We start from the raw sequence: 20,566 nt of genomic DNA on the forward strand, positions 1-20,566 counted from the left end.
TACCTACACACAATACCAAATCTTCTATACTTACACACCATACCATATCTCTATACCTACACACAATACCATACCTTCTATACCTACACACAATCCCATATCTTCTATACCTACACACAATACCATATCCCTATACCTACACACAATACCATATCTTCTATACCTACATACAATACCATATCTCTATACCTACACACAATACCAAATCTCTATACCTACACACAATACCAAATCTTCTATACCTACATGTTCACACAATACCATATCTCCTTAACCTACACACAATACCATATCTTCTATACCTACTCACAATACCATATCTTCTATACCTACACACATATCTTCTATACCTACACACAATACCATATCCCTATACCTACACACAATACCATATCTTCTATACTACACACAATACCATATCTTCTATACCTACACACAATAACATATATTCTATACCTATATACAATAACATACCTTCTATACCTACACACAATACCAAATCTCTATACCTACACACAATACCATGTCTTCTATACCTACACACAATACCATATCTTCTATATCTACACACAATGCCATATCCCTATACCTACACACAATACCAAATCTTCTATACTTAAACACCATACCATATCTCTATACCTACACACAATACCATACCTTCTATACCGACCCACAATAACATATCTTCTATACCTACACACAATACCAAATCTTCTATACCTACACACAATAACAAATCTTCTATACTTACACACAATACCAAATCTTCTATACCTACACACAATAACAAATCTTCTATACCTACACACAATACCATATCTTCTATCCCTACACACAATACCATATCCCTATACCTACACACAATACCAAATCTTCTATTCCTACACACAATACCATATCTTCTATACCTACACACAATCCCATATCCCTATACCTACACACAATACCAAATCTTCTATTCCTACACACAATACCATATCTTCTATACCTACACACACTACCATATCCCTATACCTACACACAATACCAAATCTTCTATACCAACACACAATACCATTTCCCTATACCTCCACACAATACCAAATATTCTATACCTACACACAATACCAAATCTTCTATACTTAAACACCATACCATATCTCTATACCTACACACAATACCATACCTTCTATACCTGCACACAATACCAAATCTTCTATACTTACACACAATACCAAATCTACTATACCTACATGTACACACAATACCATATCTCCTTAACCTACACACAATACCATATCTTCTATACCTACATACAATACCATATCTCTATACCTACACACAATACCAAATCTCTATACCTACACACAATACCATATCTCTATACCTACACACAATACCATACCTTCTATACCGACCCACAATAACATATCTTCTATACCTACACACAATACCAAATCTCTATTCCTACACACAATACCATATCTTCTATACCTACACACACTACCATATCCCTATACCTACACACAATACCAAATCTTCTATACGTACACACAATACCATATCTTCTATACCTACACACAATCCTATACCTACACACAATACCAAATCTTCTATACGTACACACAATACCATATCTTCTATACCTACACACACTACCATATCCCTATACCTACACACAATACCAAATCTTCTATACCTACACACAATACCATATCTTCTATACCAACACACAATACCATTTCCCTATACCTACACACAATACCAAATCTTCTATACCTACACACAATACCAAATCTTCTATACTTACACACAATACCAAATCTTCTATACCTACATGTACACACAATACCATATCTCCTTAACCTACACACAATACCATATCTTCTATACCTACACACAATACCATATCTTCTATATCTACACACAATGCCATATCCCTATACCTACACACAATACCAAATCTTCTATACTTACACACAATACCATATCTTCTATACCTACACACAATACCATATCCCTATACCTACACACAATACCATATCTTCTATACCTACACACAATACCATATCTTCTATACCTACACACAATACCATATCTTCTATACCTACACACAATACCATATCTTCTATACCTACACACAATACCATATCTTCTATACCTACACACAATACCATATCTTCTATACCTACACACAATACCATATCTTCTATACCTACACACAATACCATATCTTCTATACCTACACACAATACCATATCTTCTATACCTACACACAATACCATATCTTCTATACCTACACACAATACCATATCTTCTATACCTACACACAATACCATATCTTCTATACCTACACACAATACCATATCTTCTATACCTACACACAATACCATATCTTCTATACCTACACACAATACCATATCTTCTATACCTACACACAATACCATATCTTCTATACCTACACACAATACCATATCTTCTATACCTACACACAATACCATATCTTCTATACCTACACACAATACCATATCTTCTATACCTACACACAATACCATATCTTCTATACCTACACACAATACCATATCTTCTATACCTACACACAATACCATATCTTCTATACCTACACACAATACCATATCTTCTATACCTACACACAATACCATATCTTCTATACCTACACACAATACCATATCTTCTATACCTACACACAATACCATATCTTCTATACCTACACACAATACCATATCTTCTATACCTACACACAATACCATATCTTCTATACCTACACACAATACCATATCTTCTATACCTACACACAATACCATATCTTCTATACCTACACACAATACCATATCTTCTATACCTACACACAATACCATATCTTCTATACCTACACACAATACCATATCTTCTATACCTACACACAATACCATATCTTCTATACCTACACACAATACCATATCTTCTATACCTACACACAATACCATATCTTCTATACCTACACACAATACCATATCTTCTATACCTACACACAATACCATATCTTCTATACCTACACACAATACCATATCTTCTATACCTACACACAATACCATATCTTCTATACCTACACACAATACCATATCTTCTATACCTACACACAATACCATATCTTCTATACCTACACACAATACCATATCTTCTATACCTACACACAATACCATATCTTCTATACCTATATACAATAACATACCTTCTATACCTACACACAATACCATATCCTCTATACCTACACACAATACCATATCTTCTATACCTACACACAATACCATATCTTCTATACCTACACACAATACCATATCTTCTATACCTACACACAATACCATATCTTCTATACCTACACACAATACCATATCTTCTATACCTACACACAATACCATATCTTCTATACCTACACACAATACCATATCTTCTATACCTACACACAATACCATATCTTCTATACCTACACACAATACCATATCTTCTATACCTACACACAATACCATATCTTCTATACCTACACACAATACCATATCTTCTATACCTACACACAATACCATATCTTCTATACCTACACACAATACCATATCTTCTATACCTACACACAATACCATATCTTCTATACCTACACACAATACCATATCTTCTATACCTACACACAATACCATATCTTCTATACCTACACACAATACCATATCTTCTATACCTACACACAATACCATATCTTCTATACCTACACACAATACCATATCTTCTATACCTACACACAATACCATATCTTCTATACCTACACACAATACCATATCTTCTATACCTACACACAATACCATATCTTCTATACCTACACACAATACCATATCTTCTATACCTACACACAATACCAAATCTTCTATACCTACACACAATACCAAATCTTCTATACCTACACACAATACCATATCTCTATACCTACACACAATACCATATCTTCTATACCTACACACAATACCAAATCTTCTATACCTACACAAAGATTGATTATTTTACACCTCAGAAAAGAGCAATGACAATGTCAATGCAGCAATAAATTAACAAAGTAAATAGTAATTACAAAACATACAGATTAACCTACTTGAAGAGAGTAGATAAAAGTATGGTCCACCAGAGGAGAATAAGCAGTATACAGCTATATTTATATATAGAATGATATGAGATACATGGATGTCCTATATTGGGCACATGAAGGAGCTATTACCACCAGATATTGTTATTATCGTTATTTAACTTACTTGTATGAATAAAATTCTTCTCCTGCAATTTTTTCATCAAATTTTTGTGATGCCCGGATGCTGAGTGAGTTTGCGTAGAAGTATCCGAGGAGAGCGTTGTACTCACGATATACACACATCATGGGAAACCAGTCGTCCTTGAGGGGATGGGTGGAGTCACAGTCATACTCCGGAATGGGTGCTGACTGTCCTCCATACAGGCCAGGAATACAGCTGGAAAAGGACTTCTTCATCACATCAGAGCAATCCTGAAATGTCACAAGGCTCAGGGGATGTGAATCAAGTTAAGCAAGTGTCATTGAAACATTTTCAACTTCATTTTTTTCATAACACTTTGACATTTCTTATTATCTGTATTTCTATGTCTTGATATGTGTCAGTGCACAGCAACAGTTGATATCACAGAGGTTAAAGGTCAGTTCTCACTCACAGTGTCACAGCAACAAATGATATCACAGAGTTTAAAGGTCAGTACTCTGTCACATCAACAGATGATATCACAAAGGTTAAAGGCCAGTACTCTGTCACATCAACAGATGACATCACAGAGGTTAAAGTTCAGTTCTCAGTGTCATAGCAACAGATGATATCACAGAGGTTAAAGGTCAGTACTCAGTCAGAGTGTCACAGCAACAGATGATATCACAGAGGTTAAAGGTCAGTACTCTGTCACATCAACAGATGATATCACAGAGGTTAAAGGTCAGTTCTCAGTGTCATAGCAACAGTTGATATCACAGAGGTTAAAGGTCAGTTCTCAGTGTCACAGCAACAGATGATATCACTAATGTTAAAGGTCAGTACTCTGTCACATCAACAGATGACATCACAGAGGTTAAAGTTCAGTTCTCAGTGTCACAGCAACAGATGATATCACAGAGGTTAAAGGTCAGTACTGTCACATCAACAGATGATATCACAGAGGTTAAAGGTCAGTTCTCAGTGTCATAGCAACAGTTGATATCACAGAGGTTAAAGGTCATTACTCACTCTGTCAGAGCAACAGTTGATACCACAGAGGTTAAAGGTCAATGCTCAGCATCTTATCAACAGATGATATCACACAGGTTAAAGGTCAGTTCTCACTCACAGTGTCACTGCAACAGATGATATCACAGAGGTTAAAGGTCAATGCTCAGCATCACATCAACAGATGATATCACACAGGTTAAAGATCAGTACTCACTGTGTCACAGCAACAGATGATATCACAGAGGTTAAAGGTCAGTTCTCAGTGTCATAGCAACAGTTGATATCACAGAGGTTAAAGGTTAGTACTCACTGTGTCACAGCAACAGTTGATATCACAGAGGTTAAAGGTCAGATCACAAGGACATGGAGCAACGTCTACATAAGCCGGGTTCTGGTACTTCCTCGCATCATTAATAGCTGTTTTTACTGGAAAAGAATTTGTACTTCACAATTAATGTATTCAGTAGTTATGTTAGGTGATCTCAGCTAAAAACCTTAAACGAGAATACCCCTCAGGTACACAACTGTCCTGGCCTGCAGTTTATGTTGGGTGGTTGGCTGATGCAGTGAATAGCGCACTTGCCTTTCACCACATGTGTTTTCTCCAGGTACTCTCCAGTTTTTCCCCATGACCATAGTATATACCAGGGCTATGTTGTTAACAAGTGTAAATGTATTACTACAGGACTGTTCTATAACAAGTACAAAAGTTATCATCACAAAGCTATTCCAAACACAACTTACATATTTATCATTGACCTACCTGTAGCCTTGCTCCAGTCGAGTGTCACATTGGGCGTGAGACTGACCTCCACAAACACAGCATCAGTGAGTCCCAGCGAACCACTAGTGGTACAACAGGTCACCACAACATACTCTGTGACTGCGGCTGTGACGCCTGCTCGACGAGTCACATTCACCAGGTTGGTTTTCTGTGATTGAAAACATGATTAATGCAAGCTTGTCTGTTTTAAGAAAAAGGGTTGATATATCCCAGTGTTTTATTTTTAATTGAAAACAAGAAGAGTTATGTAAGTCAGAATTGAATTACATTGTAGCTGGTCAGTGAGAAGCATTCATCCAAGTCCTACATACAAAACATTGTCAGAATAAGTGAACAAGAAAAAGATTTTCATCAATTTACAGAAAACTCATGTGTATAAAGGTAATAATTATTATAGTTTCAGTCATTAAATGTTGATCATAAGCCTTTATTTACTTTAAGAACTTTATAGAAATTGATTAAAGCCCCCTCTTTAATTACTATGGATCGGTCTTAAATCTACATTACAATGAATCAAAAATGTTTACAAAGTGCTGAAGCCCAAAACACCATATCTATGTAACAAAGGCCTTGTTTAAAAGTCCAACTCAAGCAGTCCCCAATACCAGGGTCAAATATCTCAATAAAATGTTCTAAATGGAGGACCCAAGCTGTGTAGTGATTCTTTTTCTATTTCTAAACATTTTCGTCAGGTTGGTAGGTATGAATTGTAGAAAGGTTATGTATCACAACCAGTAAATGTTTATACGTGACGTTTCGAAGACTAGTAACTTGTCACCTTCATCAGACAAATGATTCCTTTTATAATTTTGAATACTTTAACTTTTAAAAAGTGGACTTGTTAGTTTGATTTAGATATGAGCAACAGAAATCTTTCATTTTTGCTCATTTTGCAAATTCAACTTCCTGTGATTTAGTTTTTTTACCAATATGTACAATCTTAAGTAAAATAAGTTCCCATAAAAGTGACCTAATTTACAGAAGATCTCACCGTGATGGTGGCGCCCCAGGCTGGTCCAGACACATCAGTCGTGGCAGTGGTAGTAGTGCCAGGGGCAGGGGTAGCTGTAACATACAACATATACTTATTGTCTGACTACACAGGGGTAGCTGTAACATACACCATATACTTATTGTCTGACTACACAGGGGTAGCTGTAACATACACCATATACTTATTGTCTGACTACACAGGGGTAGCTGTAACATACACCATATACTTATTGTCTGACTACACAGGGGTAGCTGTAACATACACCATATACTTATTGTCTGACTACACAGGGGTAGCTGTAACATACACCATATACTTATTGTCTGACTACACAGGGGTAGCTGTAACATACACCATATACTTATTGTCTGACTACACAGGGGTAGCTGTAACATACACCATATACTTATTGTCTGACTACACAGGGGTAGCTGTAACATACACCATATACTTATTGTCTGACTACACAGGGGTAGCTGTAACATACACCATATACTTATTGTCTGACTACACAGGGGTAGCTGTAACATACACCATATACTTATTGTCTGACTACACAGGGGTAGCTGTAACATACACCATATACTTATTGTCTGACTACACAGGGGTAGCTGTAACATACACCATATACTTATTGTCTGACTACACAGGGGTAGCTGTAACATACACCATATACTTATTGTCTGACTACACAGGGGTAGCTGTAACATACACCATATACTTATTGTCTGACTACACAGGGGTAGCTGTAACATACACCATATACTTATTGTCTGACTACACAGGGGTAGCTGTAACATACACCATATACTTATTGTCTGACTACACAGGGGTAGCTGTAACATACACCATATACTTATTGTCTGACTACACAGGGGTAGCTGTAACATACACCATATACTTATTGTCTGACTACACAGGGGTAGCTGTAACATACACCATATACTTATTGTCTGACTACACAGGGGTAGCTGTAACATACACCATATACTTATTGTCTGACTACACAGGGGTAGCTGTAACATACACCATATACTTATTGTCTGACTACACAGGGGTAGCTGTAACATACACCATATACTTATTGTCTGACTACACAGGGGTAGCTGTAACATACAACATATACTTATTGTCTGACTACACAGGGGTAGCTGTAACATACAACATATACTTATTGTCTGACTACACAGGGGTAGCTGTAACAAACAACATATACTTATTGTCTGACTACATGAGACGTACTACAACATGCCTTTAAGGGTTTCTTTGATTCCCTTGATCTTACAATATTACCATCGTAAGTACAAAGATTTGTCTGAATGTGGCTGTTTATCTCTGCCTGCCTGCCTGCCTGACGGACTCTATTTGTCTCTCTTTTTCATGCATATTAAGAAGGTTTTAGAAGTTGTGAAAATTTGTGTCCAATTCTTTGGTAAATATCTATATGAAATAAACTATCTTTTTCATTCCCTTGCTTCCACAGTCATCTGAATTGTATATACGGTACATGTAATAACAATACAGATTTATATATAAAACAAAACGTGAAACTGGTTCATTTATAATTTGCTTTTAGAACTTATAGCCATTCATATTTGTCCATTTAATTTAATTTAATTTAACAAGATTTAAACTCTCTGCTAGGGAAAAGAGGAAGCCATGAAATATTGATTATTCCCACAAGAATTTTACCACCACCCCACCAACCAAGCACCAACCACCACCCCACCAACCAAGCACCAACCATCACAGCACCAAAGCTAGTATAAGTATACAGCATCACAGAGGTTAGTTCAAAGCAACACTTTTGTCAGTAACATCCAGAATATATATGCATCTTCACATTGCTTGAACATTGGTCAATGGAAACAGAAGAGAAATTGCTTTCTATACACAGTGCACCGGGAAACTTCACAGTGATATCTATGGTCATCTTGTGTTACCGTCACCTCTAGTGTTTCTCATCGAGAGGAAGACAACAAAAGTAAAAAATGGGCCCAGCTTTTCCACCTTAACATGTCCTGTAATGTTTGAGTTTTAATCACATCTCTGGTTTCAAATAAAAATGGAATTTTTCCCAAACAGAATTAAAATTGTATCAATAATCTAACGTAAATACATGAAGTGCACATTCTTACATGTTTCCATTACATTATTATACACATCTGTACACCAGTATATAGCCTGATTATACCATTACAAATAGCTAACCTACGATACATGAGTGTTAATTTACAAAGCCAATCTGGTTAATAAGCAGTATTCACCAAGTGCTCACGTCTAGAATGACGATTTTAAGCAAGAATTTAGTATCAAAATTCCAGACTCTTCAAAACCCCTAATCCTTTTTTGTGACAGAATAAATTATTACGACAACACTGAATATGATAATGGCAATATGTCTTCTACATAATTAATTCAAATAACTCATGTGAAACTCGAAACAAATACATCACAATGTGATTATGATTTATTTTAAAGAAAAGGTTTGCTGTCAGTTATTTTTTCTAAGGTCAACACTTTAGCCTGAAGAGTTATTGCCATTTTCTGTCTACAACATATACCCTTCACAAGTGCAGATCACTTATCTGTGCTGATATTCTACCCGTCACGGGTGGAAACTCACCAAATAATACAATTCCAAAGAAGCAGGGGATGAAAGAAAAATGACAAACAAACAATCATTAGTAAGTAAACCCTACATCACAAGAGTAGGTATTTGGTAAATAAGTTAGACGCCGCAAATCACTTGATGATAAACAAGAAGCTGACGGGCCACCTCCTTCATATTAACAATGTTTTACATTTTTTTGGTCAAGTTTTGCTCTTTGCAAAATTAGATCAAAATGCATTTACTAATATTAACCAGGAAATAGTCTGGTAAAGATAAACCCTGACCCTAAGCATTTGATATTTATAGAACGCCAGCCACACGTGTCGATGTTATAAGTATCACGCAAAAAACACATCAATCAGTTTATCAAGGTTCCTACTTGTTGATGTTGTAGTGACTGTAGTGGAGGGACAATTGGCCTCCTGATTGGTCGGGTTCAGTGCCTGGTTCACCTGTTGGGTCGTGTTGAAGAGGACAGCCTGGCAGCCCAGGGGAGGTAACCCTGTATCAGGCACGGACTCCAGTAGTAACAGCAACTGTGAACACAGGAAATATCTTTAGTTAAATTCAGTAAATCAGAGGCATACCAGAAATAGATCTGTTTTACTTTTCCTGATAGTTTTTAAGTTCACTATTGTGTTTACACAACTATACTGATGAATTACAAATAACAGAGTCCAATCATAATTTTTAACAGAGCACATTAAGGTAATAGGATTGTGTCGCCATTTCTCAGTAGAATTTCTTCAAATTTTGTAGTTATATTGCTTTGAAGTAAAGAAAATTTTCTGCCACAAAAAAAAATATAGGTTGTCAGAGTCTTAAGGATTTTAAATGGAAATTTATGTAAAAAGGAGTGAATTTTGAAAAAAAAATGAAAGACACAATTTGTTGCAAAATAATGTCAATAAAAATGATACTGACATAGATAAGTATTGCATTAATGTATATCAATTTAATAAATGCTGAAATTGTGTAAAATTAATTATCAATAAACGATTAAAAATTTACATTTTATAATAAAACCATATACACATAGTAATTGCATGTAAGAGTTATCGTTCTTGAAAAACTGAAAGCAGTAGTGAAATAGGTAGCCGGTTTCCTGAAGTACAGAAAAATGGACACATGTGACTCATTGATAAAAAAAACTTGAATTAATGCCTGGATTGCTTTGAAACACTTTAATATTGAGAGAACACACTGTTCTGTCAATAATAAACATGCAATATTCATCACAGCTCTAGACACATTAGAATATGCGGAAATTGTGATGCTGTCTCCCTACATTGGATTTTCAACTAGGGACGTACTTCCTATTTCCGTTTATCAATACACTCCTATGACTTAAGGGTCCTGATTGGACAAAACACAGATCATTTCAATGAAGTGATTCCTATTGGGCAAAACACAAATTTTTAAATGGAATGGTCCTGACTGGACAAAACACAGATCATTTCAATGAAGTGATTCCTATTGGGCAAAACACAAATTTTTAAATGGAATGGTCCTGATAGAACAAATCACAGAACATGATTGTCTAGGTCCCACTGGGTCTGTTCTAGAGTAAAAAGTTGGTGTGACTCACGTTGAAGGAAGGCGAAGTGGATTCCATGTAGCGTGGATAAATCCTCAGTAGTGGGTTGTTTATCGTGAATGTAATCACACCCCCTTAAAAGTAAAATGTTTTAGAATGTGTATCATTGTGAATGCAATCTCAACCCTTAAAGTAAAACATTTGTAGAATTAGTGTATTCATTATGAACCTTGCTTAATCCCCTGCAAGCGAAAAAACTCAACCTTTTGAATGATGGAGAACATAACACAACATGTGGGAGAATATAATATGAGGAAGAATATAACATGAAGGAGAATATACCACAAGGGAGAATATAACATGAAGAAGAATATAACATGAGGGAGAATATAACATGAAGGAGAATATAACATAACATAACATAAGGGAGAATATAACATGATGGAGAACATAACATGAGGGAGAATATAACATGAGGGAGAATATAACATGACATGAGGGAGAATATAACATGACATGAGGGAGAATATAACATGAAGGAGAATATAACATAACATAACATAAGGGAGAATATAACATGATGGAGAACATAACATGAGGGAGAATATAACATGAGGGAGAATATAACATGACATGAGGGAGAATATAACATGACATGAGGGAGAATATAACATGAAGGAGAATATAACATAACATAACATAAGGGAGAATATAACATGATGGAGAACATAACATGAGGGAGAATATAACATGAGGGAGAATATAACATGAGGGAGAATATAACATGAGGGAGAATATAACATGAGGGAGAATATAACATGAGGGAGAATATAACATGAGGGAGAATATAACATGAGGGAGAATATAACATGAGGGAGAATATAACATGAGGGAGAATATAACATGAGGGAGAATATAACATGAGGGAGAATATAACATGAGGGAGAATATAACATGAGGGAGAATATAACATGAGGGAGAATATAACATGAGGGAGAATATAACATGAGGGAGAATATAACATGAGGGAGAATATAACATGAGGGAGAATATAACATAAGATGAGGGAGAATATAACATGAGGGAGAATATAACATGAGGGCGAACATAACATGAGGGAGAACATAACATGAGGGAGAATATAACATTAGGGAGAATATAACACGAGGGAGAATATAACAAAACATCAGAACAACACATGAGGGAGAATATCACATTAGGGAGAATATAACACGAAGGAGAATATAACATGAGGGAGAAAATAACATAAGGGAGAATATAACATGAGGGAGAACATGACATGAGGGAGAATATAACATGAGGGAGAATATAACATGACGTGAGGGAGAATATAACATGAGGGAGAATATAACATGTAGGAGAATATAACATGAGGGAGAATAATACATGAGGGAGAATATAACATGAGGGAGAATATAACATTAGGGAGAATATAACATAACATGAGGGAGAATATAACATGAGGGAGAATATAACATGAAGGAGAACATAACATGAGGGAGAATGTAACATGAAGGAGAACATGACATGAGGGAGAACATAACATAACATGAGGGAGAATATAACATGAGGGAGAACATAACATGAGGGAGAACATAACATGAGGGAGAATATAACATGAAGGAGAATATAACATGAGGGAGAACATAACATGAAAGAGAATATAACATGAGGGAGAATATAACATGATGAGAACATAACATAAGGGAAAATATAACATGAGGGAGAACATGACATGAGGGAGAATATAACATGAGGGAGAATATAACATTACATGAGGGAGAATATAACATGAGGGAGAATATAACATGAGAGAGAATATAACATGAGAGAGAATATAACATGAGAGAGAATATAACATGAAGGAGAATATAACCTGAGGGAGAACATAACATGAGGGAGAATATAACATGAGGGAGAATATAACATGAGGAAGAATATAACATGAGGGAGAATATAACATGAGGGAGAATATAACATGAAGGAGAATATAACATGAGGGAGAACATAACATGAAGGAGAATATAACATGAAGGAGAATATAACATGAAGGAGAACAAAACATGAGGCAGAACATAACATGAGGGAGAATATAACATGAGGGAGAATTTAACATGAGGGAGAATATAACATGAAGGAGAATATAACATGAAGGAGAACAAAACATGAGGGAGAACATAACATGAGGGAGAATATAACATAACATGAGGGAGAATATAACATGACATGAGGGAGAATATAACATGAGGGAGAATAATACATGAGGGAGAATATAACATGAGGGAGAATATAACACGAGGGAGAATATAACATAAAGGAGAATATAACACGAGGGAGAAAATAACACGAGGGAGAATATAACACGAGGGAAAATACAACATAACATGAGAGAGAATATAACAAAACATGAGGGAGAATATAACATGACATGAAGGAGAATATAACAAAACATGAGGGAGAATATAACATGAGGGAGAATATAACAGAACATGAGGAAGAATATAACATGAGGGAGAATATAACATGAGGGAGAATATAACATGAGGGAGAATATAACATGAGGGAGAATATAACATTAGGGAGAATATAACACGAGGGAGAATATAACAAAACATGGGGGAGAATATAAGGGAGAACATAACATGAGGTAGAATATAACACAAAATGAGGGAGAATATAACATAACATGAGGTTGAATATAACACGAGGGAGAATATAACATGAGGGAGAATATAATATGAGGGAGAATATAACATGAGGAGAATATAACATGAGGGAGAATATAACATGAGGGAGAATATAACACGAGGGAGAATATAACATGAAGGAGAATATAACATGAGGGAGAATATAACATGAGAGAGAATATAAGGGAGAACATAACATGAGGTAGAATATAACACAAAATGAGGGAGAATATAACATAACATGAGGTTGAATATAACACGAGGGAGAATATAACATGAGGGAGAATATAATATGAGGGAGAATATAACATGAGGAGAATATAACATGAGGGAGAATATAACATAACATGAGGGAGAATATAACATGAGGAGAATATAACATGAAGGAGAACATGACATAACATGAGCGAGAATATAACATGAGCGAGAATATAAGCATACAGCTTAAAATATTTACATTTTTATTTTATAAGCAAACTTATATATATAATGAAAAGCAACATTTTCTAGTTTCCTAGTATACAGTACTTGTATACATCAGCATAGGACTTATCTGTATCAGTAAATTTTAAATCAAACATTTGAACCAACATTTTAAAGTGTATATGCTAAAATAGGTATAAATAAGCAAGAAATACATAATTTGATTTGTAGGAGATGACTTGGATATTTACCTCTAGAAGTGGCTGTTTGGTACTGTGTTCCCGTCTGTGACTGACCAGAACATTGGACATTTACAGGTGTGCCGGCAGTGACCAGTGTGTAACTTACCTACAAACAATATTGGAATATACATACACACATTACATATATACGTCTACAGAAATAAATCAATGAAAGTAAAACAGAAAATGTATACAACTGCAAGATCACATCACATTGTTCAAAATATTACTGTAGGTGACACTGGTGTCTCCATAGCTCACACATCTTATTCTAACTCATTATTTTGATTTCTAAATGTAAAAAATAACAATACATTTTGATTTACATAAAATTTGGACAATGTATATCCTGCTTGTAATAATATCCATATTTCAATAAAGTTGTGGTAAGCTTTGAATGATCATGTTATTGACAACAGCTGGGGTGAGCTTATTGTGGTCTTTTTGTCCAGAAAAACACAACTCTGGTGAGCTTAACATTGTTTTGTTATCATTGATAACAGCTGTGGTAAGCTTACTATGGTCTTGTTGTCATTGACAACAGCTGTGGTAAGCTTACTGTGGTCTTGTTGTCATTTCCAACAGCTGTGGTAAGCTTACTGGGATCTTGTTGTCATTGCCAACAGCTGTGGTAAGCTTACTGTGATCTTGTTGTCATTAACATCAGCTGTGGTAAGCTTACTGTGATCTTGTTGTCATTAACATCAGCTGTGGTAAGCTTACTGTGGTATTGTTGTCATTGCCAACAGCTGTGGTAAGCTTACTATGGCCTTGTTGTTATTTACAATAGCCGTGGTAAGCTTACTGTGGTCTTTTTGTCATTGACAACAGCTGTGGTAAGCTTCCTGTGATCTTGTTGTCATTGACAACAGCTGTGGTAAGCTTACTGTTATCTTTTGTCATTGACATCAGCTGCGGTAAGCTAACTGTGGTCTTGTTGTCATTTACATCAGCTCTGGTAAGCTTACTGTTATCTTTTGTCATTAACATCAGCTCTGGTAAGCTTACTATGGTCTTGTTGTTATTGACAACAGCTGTGGTAAGCTTACTGTGGTCTTGTTGTCATTGACACCAGCTGTGGTAAGCTTACTGTTATCTTTTGTCATTGACATCGGCTGCGGTAAGCTAACTGTGGTCTTGTTGTCATTTACAACAGCTGTGGTAAGCTTACTGTGGTCTTGGTGTCATTGACAACAGCTGTGGTAAGCTACTGTTATCTTTTGTCATTGACATCAGCTGCGGTAAGCTAACTGTGGTCTTGTTGTCATTAACGTCAGCTCTGGTAAGCTTACTGTTATCTTTTGTCATTAACATCAGCTCTGGTAAGCTTACTGTTATCTTTTGTCATTGACATCAGCTGTGGTAAGCTAACTGTGGTCTTGTTGTCATTAACATCAGCTCTGGTAAGCTTACTGTTATCTTTTGTCATTAACATCAGCTGTGGTAAGCTTACTATGGTCTTGTTGTTATTTACAATAGCTGTGGTAAGCTTACTGTGGTCTTGTTGTCATTGACAACAGCTGTGGTAAGCTTACTGTTATCTTTTGTCATTGACATCAGCTGTGGTAAGCTAACTGTGGTCTTGTTGTCATTTACATCAGCTGTTGTAAGCTTACTGTGCTCTGTTGTCATTGACAACAGCTGTGGTAAGCTTACTGTGGTCTTGTTGTCATTAACAATAGCTGTGGTAAGCTTACTGTTATCTTTTGTCATTGACATCAGCTGTGGTAAGCTAACTGTGGTCTTGTTGTCATTTACAATAGCTGTGGTAAGCTTACTGTTATCTTTTGTCATTAACATCAGCTCTGGTAAGCTTACTATGGTCTTGTTGTTATTTACAATAGCTGTGGTATGCTTACTGTGGTCTTGTTGTCTTTTACAACAGCTGTTGTAAGCTTACTGTGCTCTGTTGTCATTGACAACAGCTGTGGTAAGCTTACTGTGGTCTTGTTGTCATTTACAACAGCTGTTGTAAGCTTACTGTGCTCTGTTGTCATTGACAACAGCTGTGTTGATCTTACCGTGATTTTGCTTTCATTGACACCAGATGAGGCAAGTGAAATGTTCAGAGTAGTTACATCAATTCCAGCTAAAATTTTAAAATATCAATGTATTTGCATGTTGCAATTCAATATCATATTTTAACAAATAACTATAACTAATTACGGAGTAAACCATAATGAACCAGCAGATCAATGTAATAGGTTTGAAGACACGAAAGAACCAATGACATGTTATAGAGAATGTCGTCATACAGAACTGTTTCTTGTTAGATTGAGTCTTGTCAACAGTAAATTGATCTTGTAGAAACTTGTAAAAATTTTAAAAAATAACAATTTCCATACTGCTGGTAAGGAACACATCCTTTCAATGTGAGGTCACTATTCATTGTTAAGAATTAACAAACATTAACTATCAAAATCCAAGATGGCAGCCTGGTGGCGGTGTTGACTTTCCGTTCAGTCACAAAATAAAACATACACAACTACAGACCAAGGGGAGCCTGTATATGAATTTGAGAAAGTTCTGTCAAATACTTTATGTGAAATAATGATAACAAATAAACTTAATCTTCAAATCTTGTGGCCATCTTGTTGTTCTGATCTGTCTCATATGAAAAATGGGAAACCTCCATATTATAAATATAAAAAAGATCCTTTTAGTATTTTTTGATAGATAGCAATAACAAGAACTTCTTACAGCTAGAAGTATAGACGATGGACCAAGGACAAAAATGTGATTTGATCAGCCAACCATTTGATGATGGTAGGCTAAAAAATAATAGACAATTAATTTGTGTGGATTATTGGCTATCAGTAATAAGCCTATAGATAAATAGATATAGATACATAATATGTTGCACTTACTTGTTTGGCTACATGTGACGTCTACAGCAGATAAGGTGGCCTCACTAGTAAACAAAACAGATTCAATATTAGTACATCTGCAACCAATATATTTAATTGAGTTTATTTTGACTCTTTGACCGTGACGAGTTTCAGTAAGATAATTTTTATGGTCTGTGACGAGTTTCAGAAAGATAATATTTATGGTCTGTGACAGGTTTCAGTAAGATAATATTTATTGTCTAAGACAAGTTTCAGAAAGATAATATTTATGGTCTGTGACGAGTTTCAGAAAGATAATATTTATGGTCTGTGACGGGTTTCAGTAAGATAATATTTATTGTCTAAGACAAGTTTCAGAAAGATAATTTTTATGGTCTGTGACGAGTTTCAGAAAGATAGTTTTTATGGTCTGTGACGAGTTTCAGAAAGATAATATTTATGGTCTGTGACGAGTTTCAGTAAGATAATATTTATGGTCTGTGACGAGTTTCAGAAAGATAATTTTTATGGTCTGTGACGAGTTTCAGAAAGATAATATTTATGGTCTGTGACGAGTTTCAGAAAGATAGTTTTTATGGTCTGTGACGAGTTTCAGAAAGATAGTTTTTATGGTCTGTGACGAGTTTCAGAAAGATAAGATTTATGGTCTGTGACGAGTTTCAGAAAGATAGTTTTTATGGTCTGTGACGAGTTTCAGAAAGGTAATATTTATGGTCTGTGACGAGTTTCAGAAAGATAGTTTTTATGGTCTGTGACGAGTTTCAGAAAGGTAATATTTATGGTCTGTGACGAGTTTCAGTAAGAGAATATTTATTGCAATGTTACTTACCTGAATCCTATCTGAAACGTCGGTCTGTGACAGGTTTCAGTAAGATAATATTTATTGTCTGTGACGAGTTTCAGAAAGATAATATTTATGGTCTGTGACCAGTTTCAGAAAGATAATATTTATGGTCTGTGACCAGTTTCAGAAAGATAATATTTATGGTCTGTGACCAGTTTCAGAAAGATAATATTTATGGTCTGTGACCAGTTTCAGAAAGATAATATTTATGGTCTGTGACGAGTTTCAGTAAGAGAATATTTATTGCAATGTTACTTACCTGAATCCTATCTGAAACGTCTGTACTGTAGTTACATTCTGCACCACCACACCTCCGTCTGTACATAAACTGACAATGGGGGCACTCACAATGGTAAACAGACTGGAAACAAGAACACAAAGTTTAATATCTTTATCATGGAATGGATGGTTATCAATACGGGAAATTTGTCTAAATACATAATATGAATGAGCTCGAGGCAAATACCATAGTAGAAGTTAAGATCATAGAGTAGACTGAGATCATTCAGTAAGCTTGGATGATACAGGAGGCTTAGAGCATAGAGTAGGTCGAGATCATACAGGAGGCTGGGACCATAGAGAAGGCCGAGATCATACAGGAGGCTGGGACCATAGAGAAGGCTTAGATCATAGAGTAGGCTGGGATCATACAGGAGGTTTAGATCATAGAGTAGGCTGGGATCATACAGGAGGCCTAGATCATAGAGTAGGTTGGAATCATACAGGAGGCTTAGATCATAGAGTAGGCTGGGATCATACGGGAGGTTTAGATCATAGAGTAGGCTGGGATAATACAGGAGGCCTAGATCATAGAGTAGGTTGGAATCATACAGGAGGCTTAGATCATAGAGTACGCTGGGATAATACTGGAGACTGCGATCATAGAGTAGGTTGGGATAATACCGGAGACTGCGATCATAGAGTAGGCTGGGATAATACCGGAGACTGCGATCATACAGTAGGCTGGGATAATACCGGAGACTGCGATCATACAGTAGGCTGGGATAATACCGGAGACTGCGATCATAGAGTAGGCTGGAATCATACAGGAGGCTTAGATCATAGAGAACGCTGGGATAATACTGGAGACTGCGATCATAGAGTAGGCAGGGATAATACCGGAGACTGCGATCATAGAGTAGGCTGGAATCATACAGGAGGCTTAGATCATAGAGAACGCTGGGATAATACTGGAGACTGCGATCATAGAGTAGGTTGGGATAATACCGGAGACTGCGATCATAGAGTAGGCTGGAATCATACAGGAGGCTTAGATCATAGAGTAGGCTGGGTTCATACAGGAGGTTTAGATCATAGAGTAGGCTGGGATCATACGGGAGGTTTAGATCATAGAATAGGCCGAGATCATACCGGAGGTTTAGATCATAGAGTAGGCTGGGATCATGCTGGAATCATACAGGAGGCTTAGATCATAGAGTACGCTGGGATAATACTGGAGACTGCGATCATAGAGTAGGCTGGGATAATACCGGAGACTGCGATCATAGAGTAGGCTGGGATAATACCGGAGACTGCGATCATAGAGTAGGCTGGAATCATACAGGAGGCTTAGATCATAGAGTAGGCTGGGATCATACGAGAGGTTTAGATCATAGAGTAGGCTGGAATCATACAGAAGGCTTAGATCATAGAGTAGGCTGGGATCATACCGGAGACTGAGGTCATAGAGTAAGCTGGGATCTTACAGGAGGCTTAGATCATAGAGTAGGCTGGGATCATATGGGAGGTTTAAATCGTAGAGTAGGCTGGGATCATACAGGAGGCTTAGATCATAGAGTAGACTGGGATCATATGGGAGGTTTAGATCATAGAGTAGGCTTGGAGCATACAGAAGGCTTAGATCATAGAGTAGGCTGGGATCATACCGGAGACTGAGATCATAGAGTAGGCTGGGATCATACAGGAGGCTTAGATCATAGAGTAGGCTGGGATCATACGGGAGGTTTAGATCATAGAATAGGTCGAGATCATACGGGAGGTTTAGATCATAGAGTAGGCTTGGATCATGCTGGAATCATACAGGAGGCTTAGATCATAGAGTAGGCTTGGATAATACCGGAGACTGCGATCATAGAGTAGGCTCGGATAATACCGGAGACTGCGATCATAGAGTAGGCTGGGATAATACCGTAGACTGCGATCATAGAGTAGGCTGGAATCATACAGGAGGCTTAGATCATAGAGTAGGCTGGGATCATATGGGAGGTTTAGATCATAGAGTAGGCTGGGATCATATGGGAGGTTTAGATCATAGAGTAGGCTGGGATCATATGGGAGGTTTAGATCATAGAGTAGGCTGGGATCATA

At 36.4% G+C, this 20,566-nt stretch overlaps 1 protein-coding gene across 2 annotated transcripts in view; it reads right to left on the reverse strand.

The window, feature by feature from the left end:
• The window catches only part of LOC110448127 (tectonic-2-like), a 49,816-nt gene that overhangs the window by 12,088 nt on the left and 17,162 nt on the right, over nt 1-20,566 (reverse strand). Inside the window, exons 5-14 of one of the 2 annotated variants that reach the window (XM_021494192.1) lie at nt 18,498-18,599; nt 17,413-17,456; nt 16,567-16,634; nt 14,555-14,651; nt 11,224-11,306; nt 10,015-10,171; nt 7,019-7,038; nt 6,007-6,175; nt 5,554-5,669; nt 4,272-4,519 (exon numbers count right to left, since the gene is read on the reverse strand). In XM_021494192.1, coding sequence (XP_021349867.1) covers nt 4,272-4,519; nt 5,554-5,669; nt 6,007-6,175; nt 7,019-7,038; nt 10,015-10,171; nt 11,224-11,306; nt 14,555-14,651; nt 16,567-16,634; nt 17,413-17,456; nt 18,498-18,599 — 1,104 coding nt within the window. Of the gene's footprint in view, nt 1-4,271; nt 4,520-5,553; nt 5,670-6,006; nt 6,176-7,018; nt 7,093-10,014; nt 10,172-11,223; nt 11,307-14,554; nt 14,652-16,566; nt 16,635-17,412; nt 17,457-18,497; nt 18,600-20,566 lie in introns of both variants that reach the window. The other variant, XM_021494190.1, reaches the window with a different exon arrangement.

This window comes from Mizuhopecten yessoensis, unplaced genomic scaffold, assembly GCF_002113885.1.
Source record: "Mizuhopecten yessoensis strain PY_sf001 unplaced genomic scaffold, ASM211388v2 scaffold3853, whole genome shotgun sequence".
Lineage (NCBI taxonomy): Eukaryota > Metazoa > Mollusca > Bivalvia > Pectinida > Pectinidae > Mizuhopecten > Mizuhopecten yessoensis.